The sequence below is a fragment of the Pinus tabuliformis genome, chromosome Q (genome assembly GCF_031772625.1).
Source record: "Pinus tabuliformis cultivar Carrire ecotype Pingquan chromosome Q, CPIR1, whole genome shotgun sequence".
Lineage (NCBI taxonomy): Eukaryota > Viridiplantae > Streptophyta > Pinopsida > Pinales > Pinaceae > Pinus > Pinus tabuliformis.
In genome coordinates this window covers 826,655,739-826,672,745 of record NC_142296.1, presented here as the reverse complement: position 1 = coordinate 826,672,745, position 17,007 = coordinate 826,655,739, and the positions used below count along the sequence as shown (strand labels likewise).

General features: G+C 37.8%; 1 protein-coding gene across 1 annotated transcript in view; it reads left to right on the top strand.

The window, feature by feature from the left end:
* The first annotated feature begins 375 nt into the window (after positions 1–375).
* LOC149222175 (uncharacterized) overlaps positions 376–17,007 on the top strand; it is a 41,373-nt gene continuing 24,741 nt past the window's right edge. Inside the window, exons 1-3 of the mRNA XM_089387523.1 lie at positions 376–889; positions 1,424–2,080; positions 2,597–3,822. Coding sequence (XP_089243649.1) covers positions 376–889; positions 1,424–2,080; positions 2,597–3,822 — 2,397 coding nt within the window. The remainder of the gene's footprint in view (positions 890–1,423; positions 2,081–2,596; positions 3,823–17,007) is intronic.

Here is a 17,007-nt window from a genome sequence, read left to right as displayed (position 1 = left end):
GTACCCAGAGATAAACACATTTACTAAGACTTTCTCTCTTTTTGGAGTTTGACATGGAGAGCAGAGGCATAAGACTTGCCCAGGAGGATAGCATGACTGTTGATAGAGACATACTAACTGTAAATAGCCATGGTGACATTTTTTAGTGTAACAAGGAGATTCCAAAACCTCGGTAAGAAGATCTACAAGAGGCCGTAAAATCGACAAAGAAAAAAGAGAGCAGCAGACCTACAAAGACAAGCTATAGGGCAGCCAGCCAAATTTGGAAAACCTGCTAGCCTCAAAGCCCAGGATGTTGAAAAATCAGCCCCAAGGCTCCAAGGGAGCCCACCAGAAATATAAATGATGAAGGTCATCTCCTGGAATTGCAGAGGTATGGGGAGTAAAGTTAAGGAAGAAGCAATAAGAAACTTAATAAGAACAGAAGCTCCAGACATACTTCTCGTCCAGGAGACCAAGCTGGAAGACAAAGTCTTCCTGCAAGCAAGCAAAAATCTATGGTCCAAAAGTGAAGCAAGAAAAATCTTGGTCATGGGTGCCTCGGGAGGGATTGGTACACTATGGAACTCCAATAAATATGCAGTCATCTTTGAAGCGAGCAACATTCACTGGTTGCTGCTAAAAATGCAGAATCTGGACACAAAGGAAACCTTCAACCTTTTCAATGTATATTCTCTAGTTAATATTCGGGAGAAAAAGGATTGCTGGGACACTATAAGACGACAGGCAGACTTGACAAATCTGGAAAATACAATCATTGTTGGAGACCTCAGCCTCACTCTTCATTCGATTGAAAAAAGGGGAGGAAGTGCAGTCCGAGATCGGGCAAGAGAATGGGCGGAGGATCTTTTTCAAGATTGGGACTTACTGGACATCAAGCCCTCATCCGGTAAGTTCTCTTGGTCTAACAAAAGAGTAGGTCCTGGACATATTGCTGCCAGGCTAGATAGATTTTTCATTCAAATCTCTTTCCTGTTACTTGGTTTAGAACCCAGAATGCACATTCTTGCTAGCAGTGTCTCGAATCATAAGCCTGTAAAGTTAGAGCTCCTTGCCCATCTAGATCTGGGCCCTATCCCCTTTCGATTTAGCCCCCTTTGGGTTAAGGAGCCTCTTTTCATGCAAACAGTCAAAGATTGTTGGAGCCAGCCTGTCAAAGGTTCACCCTTCTTCATCTAGGAGGAAAAGCTCAGAAGGGTTAAAGGAGTTCTGAAACGTTGGGCCAAAACCCTGTCCAATCCTGCAACAGAAAGGAAAGCCATCAAAGCCTCTCTTGCCTCTCATCAAACCCACATGGAGAGCACTATAGTCACAGAGGAGATGATAGATCAAGAAACTCAGCTGCAACAGAGCTATCATAAGGCCTGCTTAGCTGAAGAAGAATATTGGAGATTAAAGTCTCAAAACCTTTGGCTCAAAGCAGGGGATAGGAACACGGGTTTCTTTCACAAGCAGGCCCAGACCAGGAAATGCTTCAACACCATTTCTAAGATCAAGGAAGATAATGACACGCACAAGGAATTCGCAGACATTAAGAAAGCATCCTTCTCTCATTTCCAAAACTTGTACAGTGATGATCAGGAGTCACTCCATCACCAAGAGCTGCTAGACATCATCCCTCAAGCTATCTCTCCTCGTATGAACGGGATCCTAGAGGCCAAAATCACTAAAGAGGAAGTTAAAAAGGCTCTCTTTGACATGGACCCGGACAAGGCCCCGGGGCCAGATGGCTTCTCCGCCCGGTTCCTCCAAGTCTATTGGCCGATTGTTGAAAAGGACCTTCTTAAAATGATACAAAAGTCTCAAAATACACAGAAAATAGGAGGCAGCACAAACTCCGCTTTCTTAGCTCTCATACCAAAGGAAAAAGGTGCCAACAACTCCAGCAGATTCCGCCCGATCTCATTATGCAACATTGGGTACAAATTAATCACCAAGGTCATTGCAAATAGACTGAAGCCCATTCTGCCTAGAATAATTCCGGAAAATCAAGGAGGCTTCATCCAAGGAAGGCAGATCGTGGACAATTTCACACTCGTTCAAGAGGCAATTCATTCAAGTATTCTCCGAAAGGATCAAGGTATGGTGATCAAACTCGATTTAGCAAATTCCTTTGATCGATTAAATCATAGATTTCTTTTAAAAGTCATGTGCAAGTTTGGTTTTGGAGCAAATTTCATAAAATGGATCTGAGCATGCATCTCAGAGCCATGGATTGCCCCCCTTGTAAATGGAAGAGCCACTGAATTTTTCAAAGCCTCGAGAGGACATAGGCAGGGATGCCCCCTCTCCCCTCTGCTTTTTTTCATCCAAGCCTCTATCCTCAACTTTCTGTTAGACAAAAAGATGCAAGATTTAGAAATTAATGGACTATGTATTGCTAGAGGGGTCAAAAGCATAAACCATGCCTTATTTGCGGATGACGCTCTGCTATTAGGCAATGCCACCCTTTCCTCAGCCTCTAAGTTTAAAATTGTTCTGGATGATTTCAGTGAGGCCTCAGGCAGCGTTGTTAACAAGAACAAATGTCATATTTACAGCTGGAACACCTCGCCCAGGATTCTCTCTGCCATATCTAGATGTCTGGGCTTTGCAGCCTCCTCCTCCTGGACCTCATTCAAATATTTAGGCCTCCCTGTTTTTCATAAGAGACTTACAACCAAAGAATGGCACCCTCAGCTTGAAAAATTCAAGTCCAGGATCCAAACCTGGGGCTATCGCTGGCTCAACGCTGCTGGCAAGTCTGTCCTCATAAAATCCGTGCTCTCCAGCCTCCCCTTATTCCATTTTGCTGGACTTCTCGCCCCGGTAACCATTCTAAACAAAATGGATGAGTTCATGCGCAGGTTCTTCTGGAAGGGCGGAAAACAGAATGAAAAGAAAATTCCTCTCATCAGCTGGGAAACTATCTCAAAGCCGCTATGGGAAGGTGGATTGAACTTTAAAAATATATGTCAGCAGAATGTGGCTATGGCAGCAAAGACTATCTGGAGGATCATTGCGCCCAAGCCTGGATGGGCCCAGCTGGCTCTATGGAAAAAATATTTCAGAGGACCTCGTTTAAGTTGTTTAGAGAATGTGATCCAATTGCAGAACTCGCCTTTTCTCAAGTTGTATGCAAAAGCAGCCCCATTAATCAAAACGCACTCCTACTGGATCCCTGGAAATGGCAGAAAGATCAACATATGGACTGACAAAATATTGAATAAGGATCCAATCGAAGAAAGAACATCCATCAGAGAACTGCGTTACTGGATGGACAGAGAAGGGTTGTGCACACTGTGGGATATCTCTCTATGGTGCGATTCGGTATGGGCAGGCTGGAAACACATTGAGGTGCCAGCCCATCTGCGCAGAGAATGGTCCACGCTGCTAGAACATCTTCACGGCCTGGCACCCACGCAAATGAGGAAAAAGGACTCGAAAGGTTGGGGATCGAGCGACAGAGGATACACTGTTTCCATGGGTTATATTAAGCTAAACGAGAAGCCTTACGTCCCCCCTGACCCAGCACCTTGGCAAGGAGTCTGGTGCATTCCTTCATGGCCCAAGATCGATTTCTTTGCTTGGCAACTCTGTCATGGACGAATTCTAACGTATGACATCTTGCAAAGGAAAGGATTTTACGGGCCATCCATATGTTCGTTGTGCAAAGAAAATGCAGAAACAGTTGTCCACTTAATTCTTGAATGCAAGTTCTCCAAGCAAATCTGGCTCTCCTTCACTCAAGATCTGGATCCCAACTTCCTGATGCCTTGTTCTACTGCTGAGTTGTTCTCTAATTGGGCAGGCAGATACCCCGGTCCATCTCCTAAAAATCAGGTAATTAAAAAAGCATGGGCCATTCTTCCAAAGATTATTTGTTGGCAAATCTGGCTTGAACGAAATAGAAGAGTCTTCAGAAGCATTAACCAGAACAGCAAGGCCTTATAAATAAAAATTAAATGCCATATAAAGGAGTGCTTGACGATACTAATCTCAGCCATCAGGACATCACTTGGGGTTCACTCCTCGACTTTCAATTCCAACCAGCAGTCAGAAACGCCCTCCCTACTAAAGACTGGCAAATAAGAAAATATGAAGCTGACTTTCAAAATTGGGTCAAATCGCATTCAAGGCACTCTCTCTTCTTTGATGAGGCAGCAAAGGGAAATTCGGGCAAAGCTGGTGCAGGAGGTGTTATTGTAAATCCATATGGGGAAAAAACCCATTCCTTCGCTTGGGGGCTTGGACATGCATCCAGCATTCAAGCTGAGGCTCTGGCCCTCTTTCAAGGCCTCAAGTTCCTCAAAGATTTAAATATTGATGAAGCTAATGTAATCGGTGACTCCTAGATCATTATAAATGCAATGATATCTAATTCCCCAGTGTTGGACCTCAAGCTAGCAAGGCTGATATCTAGAATCAAGGGCCTTGGAAAAGACTTTCAGAAGCTAAACTACTTCCATGTATTGAGAGTTCATAATAAAGAGGCGGACATTGAAGCCAACAAGGCTGCCCTCCTCTCAGCAGGGATCAAGCAGAAAGACGAAGAAGAATCATGGGACCCCATCCCTTAATCTGATTGCTGCCATGTTTTACTGTTTGCTCTTAAAGAAATTTGTTTGTATCTCCAAGTGGGGGAAAATTTCAGAAACCGAAAACATAGACCCTATATCAAAGAAGAAGTCTACAAGATTCAGAGGCATGCTCACTCATAGAAGTGAGAAGCACCAGGACACAAAAGTACTCCATGTAATCAGTTTTTCGGCATTTAGGCCAAAAGGAATATAAATACCCCATAATCGTTTCTGTCAAAAAAAAATAAATAAATAAACCTGCTCAAGGCAATGGTTATCATAGACTTTAATGATCATGACTTTAGTCTTGTTGGTATTGACTGTCATGCCCATCTTGGAGCAGTAGACATGAAGAGTCTTAAGCTGCTTGTCTATGTTGTCATGGCTCCTTGGAAGAAGAAAGATATCATTAGCATATAGGAGAAGAATAATGATAATACCAGCGAGCTCAGTGCCTTTGCAACCTGTAGTTTCCAGGCACTCCTCTAGCTTATCGATCTAAATAACAATAAGGGTAGGGGAAAGGGGACAACCTTCCTTAACCTCGACATTACAATTAATATCTTTATACCACCCTTCATTGGTCTTAAGCTTGGAAATGACAATGTCGTAGAGGCGGATCACAGCAATCCTCAATTCAGGAGGAACCATGAGCTCTCCAAGCCTCTCCTAGAGCTTATCTCGGGGGACAGTGTCAAAAGCTTTTCTAAAGTCCACAAAATAACAAAAGAGATCAATTTTACTATTGCAACATTCCTCTGCAATGATCCTAAGGGTGACAAGGTGGTTAATGGTCGAGTGATGTATCCTAAAACTAGATTTACCTTTAGCTCTTTTACCCTAGTTCTCAAGCCAAAGGCTAATATTTTTCTCGAGAATGATCCCATAAAGGTATTGTAGTTAGAGGGAATGCTTTTGTCCCCATTTTTGAAGAAAGGCACAATAATGCTTTGCGTCCAAATATTAGGGAAGTTATTCTTTACAGCCAAATTGAGAAGCTTGTGGAGATGAGGAATGAGGATAGATTTTCCCATCTTAAAGATCTCAGCTTGGTATCCTTCAATATATTCATCTTTCCCATTACCGAGCTTATTAATCCTAGACTCAACATCTTCCAGAGAAAATATATCATCCTTAATAGGAGTTTTTAAGATGGTTCCCATGGTGTCTGAAGAGTCATACCACTTCTTAGGATATTTATCGCAATTTTCTAGGGGGATAGAATGATTATCTTTAGTTTTACGAACAAGCACATTCCACCAAAACCTTCTAGGCACAACTTTAGAAAGGTGGAGAGTTGTTCTTGTCTCTTATTAATGTATGACCTCTTCTTCCTCTTAATGAGAGATTTGTATATACTTATATTCTATAGATTAATTCTTTCATTAGGGGCGTCTCTGATAGCTTTCCTAGCAATTTTACAATCTTTGTCATACCAAGAATTAGAAGTTCTATTATTTTTCTTATAAGTCTTATTAGATAATTTTTTAATGGTGGTGGAAAGAGTAGTAGTAAAATAGTAATAGATTTGATCAATGTTGTTATTATAAGTCAAGAATCCTAAATCCCTTTCCAAATTCCTTAAGAAAAGGTCAACATTACTTCTATCGAAGTGAATGTGACTTTTTCTTTCACTGTTCTCCTGCATGTAGTTGGTATGCATACTAAGATTGAGGGATAAAGACAAAGGTTTGTGGTCAGCATCAAGCTCGTACCCATTAAGAAGCTCGAAGTTTGTAATATGGTTGAGGACATGGATGTCATAAATCGCATAATCCATTAAGCTACTACCTAGCCCATGGAAACAAGTCATCTGACCAGAGAGAGGCCAGTTATTAATACCATTACAAATGATTAGGCCCTGGGAACTAAAAACTTTGAGGATCTTGGTGATGAATAAGTTATCGATTATGTCTTCAGATTTTCTCTTCAATCTATTAGCTAAGTTACCATCCTCATCAGAGCAAAAGGGGTCAGGGTCAGAGTTGTTACTTAACATAATAGCTTGGTTAGTAGCAGTTTGAGCATTAAAATCCCCAAGTAAAAGGATATTGCCTTCATTCCTTAGGTTGTAGATTATTTTGCTAAGGTATTGAAAGGACAATTCTTATCCAGGTTATTTTTCTTATAGTATGTAAAGTTGATAAGGGCAAAATAGAAGATTGCAAGAAAGATCTTATTGGTTGTAGAATCAAAGATCTTGATCCAAATGCACTGATTGAAGGGGTCGGTTTTAGGAAGTCGGATGTGAGAGGAAACAATGTTCCTAATATAACAGGCTATACCATCAAAGCCTCTCCTAGAGGATTTCTTATTCCAGGCAGACCAAAGAGTGAACCCGTCAAGGTGAGGGACCCTAGATTCATCATGCTCCCAAGTTTCAACTAAAAGAATAAGATCAATATCACTCGAGATCCAACTTAAAATTGGACCTTCACACCATGGAAAACCACGACAATTCCATAAGAGGGTCTGGAGTGATGGTGTTCCCTATTTATCACTCGTGTTTGGGACTCTGTCTCTAATAATAGATTTTCTATTCCTAATTATTTCCCATTTCCCTTCTTTTCTTACCTCTTTGGCAATTTGTACTTCTTTCCTAAGTTCAACTTGGTCTTCTCGAATGAGATCTTCATTTATAAATATTCTCGTTCCTTTTATGCTTGGGGATTTCCAAAATATATATAATTTATGGTTATTACAACTGATCTTGACAGGGATTAGTCTATGTATATGCTCAAGTATCTTTCCTACCCTTATTGCTCTGGTGAGATACATTGTTTGAATTTGAGATTTTGTCTTTATTTGTTCTTTAACTAATTCTAATGTGTCTTCATTGTTTTGTTCTTCTATACCATCAATTATAAAGTGTAAAGATCTTTTGTGGCGCTCATGGTCAAGGAAAATTAGTTTATTAATTTCTTCTTTTATGGGTTTAATATCTAATTTATTCTCTATGTTATTTAGGGCTAAGTTATTATGTAGTTGTTCTTTTATATTTTTAATCTGGCTTTTCAATGTGTCATTTTCTATATAACCATTTCTTGTTTTCTATGTTTGATTTCTTGAATTCTACCTTTCATTCCTTGGCTTTCAATCTAGAGCCAGAGTATTTTACTTTCTACAGACTTGTGGCTATTGTCAAGCATTGTAATTAATTCTAGTTTAAAATGGTTTTTTGTTTCTTCTCTTCATCTTTTTAAAGATTCAATATACTAATAAAGACTCTCTAGGATAATTTTACTTGGTCTCCCTTTGTTAGAGGGGCCTTTAGAAAGATGAGGAGAGATACTCATAATGGAAATAAGAAAAAATTAACAAGAGAATAGGCGAGAAAGTATGCACCTGTCAGAATTGTCTGTAACAGTATTTATAATACGGATTTAATTAAATGGAATGTTTGCTTCAAGAGACGTGTTGCCTTAAAAGTTATGTGGGAGCCTCAAAAGTTATATGCGAGCCTCAGTTCTGTCATATATGCGAGCCTCACTTCTGCCTCGGAGGCTATGTGTGAACCTTTGTTTTTTCGTATATGCAAGCCTCAATTTTGTCCTATATGTGAACCTCGAAGTTATATGCAAACCTCATACACAAATATAGAATTCACTACAAATGTGTTGTTGCAGACCAAAATTTTATATGAACACCGTGGAACCGCACCACTCCGTGTACTGAATATATAAAAATCGAGCGAGCCGCTCTGATGATTCAATGTTGCAGAGAGAATTCGAATATATACCATTGGAACCACAAAACCGCACCAGTGTTTATATTAAAAAATCGAGCGAGCCACTTCATCGATTCAATGTTGTAGAGAAGTCGCATATATTCACTGGAACCGCAGAAGATTTCACCGCAAATCTGTTGTTGCAGACCCAAATTTTATATGAACACCGCGGAACCGAACCACCCTGTGTAGTGAATATATAAAAAAATCAAGCGAGCCACTCCGGCGATTCAATGATGCAAAGATAAGTCGAACATAGACCACTGAAACCGCATAGTCACACCAGTGTTTATATTAAAAAACCGAACAAGCCACTCCGATGATTCAATGTTATAGAGAGAAGTCGCATATATTCACTAGAATTGCGAAGAGTTCACCGCAAATTGGTTGCAGGCCCAAATTTTATTTGAACACTGTAGAACCGCACCACCCCGTGTAATCACCCTGGTGATTCAATGCTGCAGAGTGAAGTGGAATATATACCACTGGAACCGAATTCTGGAAAGTTTGTGGAGCACTGCAGAAATTCAATACCGCACTGTCAATCTAATTATCTGGTGGTTCAATGGAGCGTAGAGATTCGGCGATTCAATGGTGTTGGCACAACAGATACGAACCCCTGGAGAGATCTGAGACGAAAGACCGCAGAGATCAGATTCAATAATCACTACAGAGATCAAATTCAATAATCACCGGTGATTCAATGGAACACGTAATTAAATGAGATATGAGCCCACGATCTGGTGATTCAATGGCACAATAGAAATCCGGCGATATTAGTCACCGCAGAATCAGGCGATTCAGGATTCAATGTCACAAACAGGATTCAATATTCAATGTCACAAACAGGATTCAATGTCACAAACAGAGATTATATATATGTTATTTGATATTGAAATATTTTATTTATGATTCATATTTTCTACATTATTTTTTTTGTTATTAATATATTTTCAAATACATATCTCTAAGGATAGAATCTCTCTCTCCCTTTATATATATGCTTTAGATATTAATATTATTTTAAGTATTTTAAATATTACAAGTCAATTCCATATTCAGCATGGAAGGAATTACAAATCTCTTTAATTTATAATTTGAAATATTTTTTTTATAACTCACACTGAATTATTTTTTTATTAATATTTTTTAAATGTTATATATCAATTTCATATTAAGAATGGAATAAATTACACATCTCCCTTATAATGGAAAATGACAATATATCAATTTTAAAATTGATATAAATTTATATTATTTAATATAAAAATTGAAATATTTATTTAGGGCTAGCACAAATATTTTTTATTATTGATTATTTTGTTTAAACACCACATGTCATTGAACTATAATATGAATATTTTTTTCTTTTAGATGTCCAATCTCAAATCCATATTGAGTAGTGAAAAAATTACACATCTTCCTCATACTAAAAAATAGAAAGGCTAAATCAAAACTTTTTTAAATCCAATTAATGTGTCTCTATATAAAACTGATGTAAAATTAAGGTGGAAATTGAAGTATTTTATTTATGGCCGACATCGAAAATTTTTTGTTATTATTATTTTTTAAAAGTATTATTTTATTGTTTTTAAATATAGTGTTACATGACATCATCTCCCCCATACTAGGGTATAGCACATCTCTCACAATTACACCAGCCTAGACCCATCTTAATTATAGATCTATCAAGCGTCGAGATGGATCAAATCTCTCTAGGTGAAAACATCTTTTTGAGTGCAAAACTTGAGGAAAGGTTTGCACCTCGAGATATTTGATCCTTCTCAACGCTTGATAGGTCTAGAGTTAAAATAGATTTAGGATGGTTTTAGTCGTGCGCAACCACACGAATTTATCTAACATATGATTAATCTAATCACCTTAGATGTATCAAATATGTCTAAGATTAATTTGATAAGTTTCTTCTCTTCTATATCTCATGCACATTATGACTACATTTATATTAAACACTTGAATTCCAGCATATAACACCTCACACAAATGACATATTTGAACTTGAGCTAATTGATAAATTTTGTCACAAAATTTTCCTTGTGTAATATTCATATTAACGAGAGTTATAGGTTGACCTTGGGCATAAATATATTTTAAACATATTTTCGTAATATTTTCTTTTGCATCTTGTACCGTACATTAATTGGTTGAATATTGTTTTCCTTTTCGATAAGCTATTGGTTATTCATTTTTTTGTTTTCTGTATTCTTCATGCTTTTCAATTTTCATTCCATCTATTTTTTTTATTGATTTCCTCTTCATTGTGAATGTTATTGTATTTTTTACTCTTGACAATATTTAATTGTCATTCGTTGTGCCCTTCTTTATTGATATGCTCTTTGATATTCTATTTGATATGTTTTTTGTCGTTCAATTTTTCCTTCATCTGTTCTTATTGTTGTTCAATTGCCATTTGTTGTGATTGTATTTGTTGATCTACTCTTTGCTTCTCCCTTTGTTGTTGATACTCGTTAATAATTGTCATTTCTTATTTCTCTCTATTGACTTGCTCTTTGTTTTCATTTCTATTTAAGATAGATCTATGCTCTTTGTTATTCATTCCATTTAATATGATCTAGGTTGATGATTACTATAACACAAAAATCAATGCCCAACATCACTAATTATTTTGTGCATGCACTAAAATTAATGCACACTATTAATTTAATTACTTAGAAAATGATGCAAATCATCCATTTATTTACATTGGATCACAAATTAACATATACACTCAAATAAATGCATACTTGGTTGTCATTTCTTATGTCTTTCTTTGTCAACTTTCTCTTTGTTGTTCATTTATATTTAAGATGAATCTAGACTAATGATTAAAATAGATATACGTTCTTTGTTATTAATTTTTATTTAATATGGATCTAGGATGATGATTACTGTAAAACATAAATCAATGCATGTCATTAATAATTACTTTGTTGATACATTGAAATCAATGCACACTATTGCTCTATTTGCTTTGAAAGCAATGCACATCATTCATCTAGTTACATCAGAACAAAAATTAACATCTACACTAAAATCAATGCATTTAGTTCTAACAATCAAATAGAATTAGAAACCAACATATATGTCGAAATCAATGCATTAAGTGCAATCAATCGAATAGTATTAGAAATCAACATCTACATTGAAATCAATGTATCAAGTGCAATCAAACAGATAAGATTAAAAATCAACATCTACATTGAAATCAATGCATCTATTTTATTTATAAAAATAAAAATAAAAACAAACAAAATATTAATGTTAAAATAATCTAAACTCAAGTTAAGACCTTAGATATTTCTTTTCCTCGAATTTGACTTTTTTTACCTTTTGTAAAAAACTTACTTCCTCTTTCTCTATTATCAATAATGTTTAATATTATATAATATTAAACATATAATATGTAGTACTATATTAAATATTATATAATAATTTATTTTTTAACGTTACACTATTATGTTTAACATTATAGTATTTTAATAATATGTCTAATATAATATTATATTATATTATTGATATTAATATTATTATATTGTATTATATTATATTTCTTTAATAATATGTCTAATATAATATAATATTATAATATTGATTTTTTATATTATTATATGTAGAAAGTTTGAATAATATGACACTTATTCATAGAGATTATCCCGATTATACACTATTGCGGAATACATGCACAATACATAACCTCCTCTACGTTGATCATCAATTTTGCAGTATTAAAAACAATGAAACATCAATCGCGTGCACACATTAACACAGTATGTAACCCGGGGAAAGCATACCGCTGAAAACCCCACACTATCTGTATATTATAATGATTGAGAACATGTAACAATACATAGTACAATACTCCTCCCAAGTACTCAGTACTATCTCCACCTGTTACACACAAAACTAGCTCAGATCTGATCAATCACAGCTCAAATCTTCTCCACTGCTTTGCCTGCCTCCACTGCGCAATCTGCAAGAGAAATCACGTGAGCACAAGCTACAATTGCCTTGATATTGGCCCACACTGCGCAATCCTCATTGGCATTACTCAATCCATGCATGTGCAAATCTCATGCACAACTAATAGTCACAACTCACACTTTCACTTACCTCTAACACCTATCTCTGTTGAACTGTCCATGCACTGAGTTAACTGATGTATTCTTTAGTTTCTTTATGAGTTAATAATTAGTGAATTAATTAAAAATCAATTCACATAACTCATCACTAGTGTATTCTTTAGTTAGACTAAATACAACTAGTTCAACTAAGTCAAACTAAACACAACTCCATCAACTCCACATCCAACTCCACTGAACTCACATGCATAAGTTCTAACTGAAGTCCTCCATGCAATAGCTCAACTAACACATAAGAAACCACGTGATTCCTTTTTTCATCTGCATGTGCCACATCTGTAGCTCGAACTAAAGTGCTCCAAGAGAATAAGATAATGTTTAGAGTCCAAATATTACTAAGGGCTAATAATATTTCACTGTTTCTATTTTTAGCCTGGCAGTCTAAAAATAGACTCTGATCACTTCGCTGTGAACCAAAAATAGAAGTCCATCTATTTTTCCCAACATGACCAATCATCCATAAACAGCATCCTGCAACTCATAGACCATGATCCATATGTCTAAAAATAGACATAGTCTAAAAATAGACTTTGCGCCAAAAATAGCTTGCAGGCCCACTTAGTGAAGGCGACTCCTTTCCACTAAGCTCCATCATCTTGTTGCATTTTCAACACTCCCTCTCAACAAGATATGGATTATCAGCAACCCCTATCCTGCCTCTGGAATGTTCTGCATGCAACACATTTGCCCTGTCCACTTGCTCCAACAACACTTGGAACAAAAAACACTCCCAACTGACCACTCTGTTGGGCTAGGGACATACTCTGATGTTGAATCTCTACCTGCTGCTGACAAGTGCTCCCGCTCTGACATCTGCGCTACTGCAACATCTCCATGCATCTCGCACCATTGCACACCTCTCTGTGCCACCTAGCATTGTGCAAAACACTTGTGCCTCTCGCATTACTGCAGCCTGCTAGCTATGCGTTGTCCTAGGATTCCCTACACTGTCGCTCTCTCTGCTACTCCATCCGCATCTGTCTCTACCCAATCAGTCAGTTCCTACTACTCCACATCGGGGCTCCCATAGCAAGCTCTTATCCAAGAGGTTGGGTACCTCAAGGATCTTGCCCCTCCTCCTTGGGACGATCAATCCACATCACCCCACCTCCTACCTGGAGGTATGGCTGCATGCAATCCCTCTGCCCACCTGGCTCAAAGTTTCCCCCTACTGGAGGTCTCTGCATGAGTAGATGTCTCTACTCGATCTCCTCTTAGCTTCCCTTGTTGTGGCTGCTCCACAACCTCCTGAAGTTGTTGCACCAATCGTGGCTCCTCCACAATCGTTTGAGACTTCTTCTGGCTCTGCATGTTGAGAGGTAATATACGCTCCCTCTCAACCACCAAGTCTCCATCAGTTACCTCGCTACTCAAGGCTTTGCATGCATCTACATGCAACTGATAAAGGTTCCTGACTCGAACCCCTATCTTCCAGGTTTCTCCAGTTGTCTTGCTGCGCGGGAAAGCCTTTCCCTCGCTAAAGACAACATCATATCCCTTGTCTTCTAACAACGCCACAGAGATAAGATTCTTCTTCAATCCTGGAACATGCATCACTTCCTTCAATCTGAAGGGTTTACCAGACTCCCTCTCAAAGGAAATGGTACCGATACCGGTCACACTATATCTACCATCATCACTCATCTCGATGTGCACTCCAAGATCTTTGTCCTCCATATCAGAAAACAAATCCCGATCTCCTGTCATGTGAAAAGACGCACCACTGTCCAAGAACCATACCGATCCCATCACACTTGAAACCAAGCATGCGATCAATGAAAAATCAAGCTCAAACTACGAGGCTAGAGCCTCTCCTGCTGCAGATCCAGCAGCTTGCTTGTTCTTCTTCTTCTGCGGACAATCTATGGCATCTCCATTCTCAGCTTTGATGTTTCTGATTTTATCCTTGAGCGCCATTCCACCAACTCAAAACTCAACCGCTTCTGATCTAAAATTCGTGAGAACAAATTATTTCTTGTACAGAGATCGATTGTATGGGCATTCACCGGATATCTCACCTTCCAAAAGAAGGATGAATCCAGAAGCTACCTGGCCCGATTACAGACTCTGCCTGAAGAAATAAAATGTAAACACTTTCTGAATAATAGATCTAATGACCAATCCCGCTTTGATATCTTGAAAACTTTTTCTACAAATCAACCAGCTCTGATACCATGTAGAAATTTTGAACAATATGACACTTATTCTGATCAGGTGCTCATGTCCTAAGTGTCGTAAAATGCTCAAAATTTAAAATGCTCAGAACTAGTTCAACGTTTTGAACCCGCGACCTCATCTACCACAATACAACGCCTTATCGTTAGGCCACGGGAGCGGATCTTGTCATATGGACAAAAAAAATGTTATTTAAAGTTTAACTTTCTGTTGGGCGGGGTCCAAAGGGGGCCAGCCCCCATACCATATGACCATGGGCCCATAACCGTGGGCTCAACCCCCTAACCGTCGGGCACGAAATCCGAGATAAACCGCCATCCATGCATAAGCATTTAATGTAACTGCAATTCGTTTGGCGGAGATTCTGGCAGGAGCGCCAAAATTGGCGGGCCCACCATATTTGGCGGGCCTAACTGGACTCCAACTAAAGTTAGCTAGAGTGTTTCTAGGCATAACTGGAGGAAAACTTTAATTGGCCATAACTTTGCTAGGAAAGGCGGTTTTGGACGAATTGTTTTTTGATTTTGGGTATTTTCGACCTTCTGAAGCCATTGGTGCAGGTCTTACAGCCATCTGAGGTCATTTGCAGAGGTTTTGGAGCCGTGAAAGTTCTAGGAGCCACTAGGGCCCAGTATTGTGAAGACTGTATAGAGTTGCAGGTATCCATTAGAGGTGAACCAGTAGTCAATCCTGAAGGATTCAAGTGTTCCGAATCCATTTTTATCATATATTCCACCTGTAGATGCTTCTATTCAGCTGTATATTCAATTTGATCATTTAATTAAAACAAGGACAAGCCCATTTGGGAGCTTTGGACCCAGCAGACGTAGCCCAGGAGGGGTGAACTGCTATCAACTTCTTTTGCATCTGTGGTTGATTTATTTTGCAGAACAAATTCGTTTTAGTGTGTTAAACAGTAAAAGGAAATAAATCGGCTATGCTTAAATGGGTCGTGAACAGCTGAAAATTTCATTTGTTTTCTTTCTGCAAGACATGGAAATCTTTTAAACATGTATATTTCTGAATTGAATACCTTGCAAAAAATTTACACGTAGTTTCAAATTCAAATCATATTCACAAAGATTATCCCGATTATACGCTATTGCGGAATACATGCACAATACATAACCTCCTCTACGTTGATCATCAATTTTGCAGTATTAAAAACAATAAAACATCAATCGCATGCACACATTAACACAGTATGTAACTCGGGGAAAGCATACCGCTGAAAACCCCACACTATCTGTATATTATAATGATTGAGAAAATGTAACAATACATATTACAATACTCCTCCCAAGTACTCAGTACTATCTCCACCTGTTACACACAAAACTAGCTCATATCTGATCAATCACAACTCAAATCTTCTCCACTGCTTTGCCTGCCTCCACTGCGCAATCTGCAAGAGAAATCACGTGAGCACAAGCTACAATTGCCTTTATATTGGCCCACACTACGCAATCCTCATTGGCATTACTCAATCCATGCATGTGCAAATCTCATGCACAACTGATAGTCACAAATCACCCTTTCACTTACCTCTAACACCTGTCTCTGTTGAACTGTCCATGCACTGAGTTAACTGATGTATTCTTTATTTTCTTTATGAGTTAATAATTTGTGAATTAATTAACAATCAATTCACACAACTCATCACTAGTGTATTCTTTAGTTAGACTAAATACAACTAGTTCAACTAAGTCAAACTGAACACAACTCCATCAACTCCACATCCAACTCCACTGAACTCACGTGCATGAGTTCTAACTAAAGTCCTCCATGCAATAGCTCAACTAACACATAAGAAACCACGTGATTCCTTTTGTCAGTTGCATGTGCCACATCCGTAGCTCGAACTGAAGTGCTCCAAGAGAATAAGATAATGTTTAGAGTCCAAATATTACTAAGGGTTAATAATATTTGATTGTTTCTATTTTTAGCCTGGCAGTCTAAAAATAGACTCTGATCACTCCGATGTGAACCAAAAATAGAAGTCCATCTATTTTTCCCAACATGACCAATCATCCATAAACAGCATCCTGCAACTCAGAGGCCATGATCCATATGTCTAAAAATAGACTTTGCGCCAAAAATAGCCTGCGGGCCCACTTAGTGAAGGCAACTCCTTTCCACTAAGCTCCATCATCTTGTTGAATTTTCAACATTATATTATATTATATTTCTTTAGCCTAATGCATTAATATATATTATAATCTATTAAACATAATATTATATTAGAATTAATAATATATTAATTTAGAGTTATTAAACATAATATTATAATAAATATAATAATATTAATATAGCAATATATTAATATCAATATTAAACCTAATTATATTAAAAAAAAATTATATGATTTAGATATCTAAACTTGTAGTTA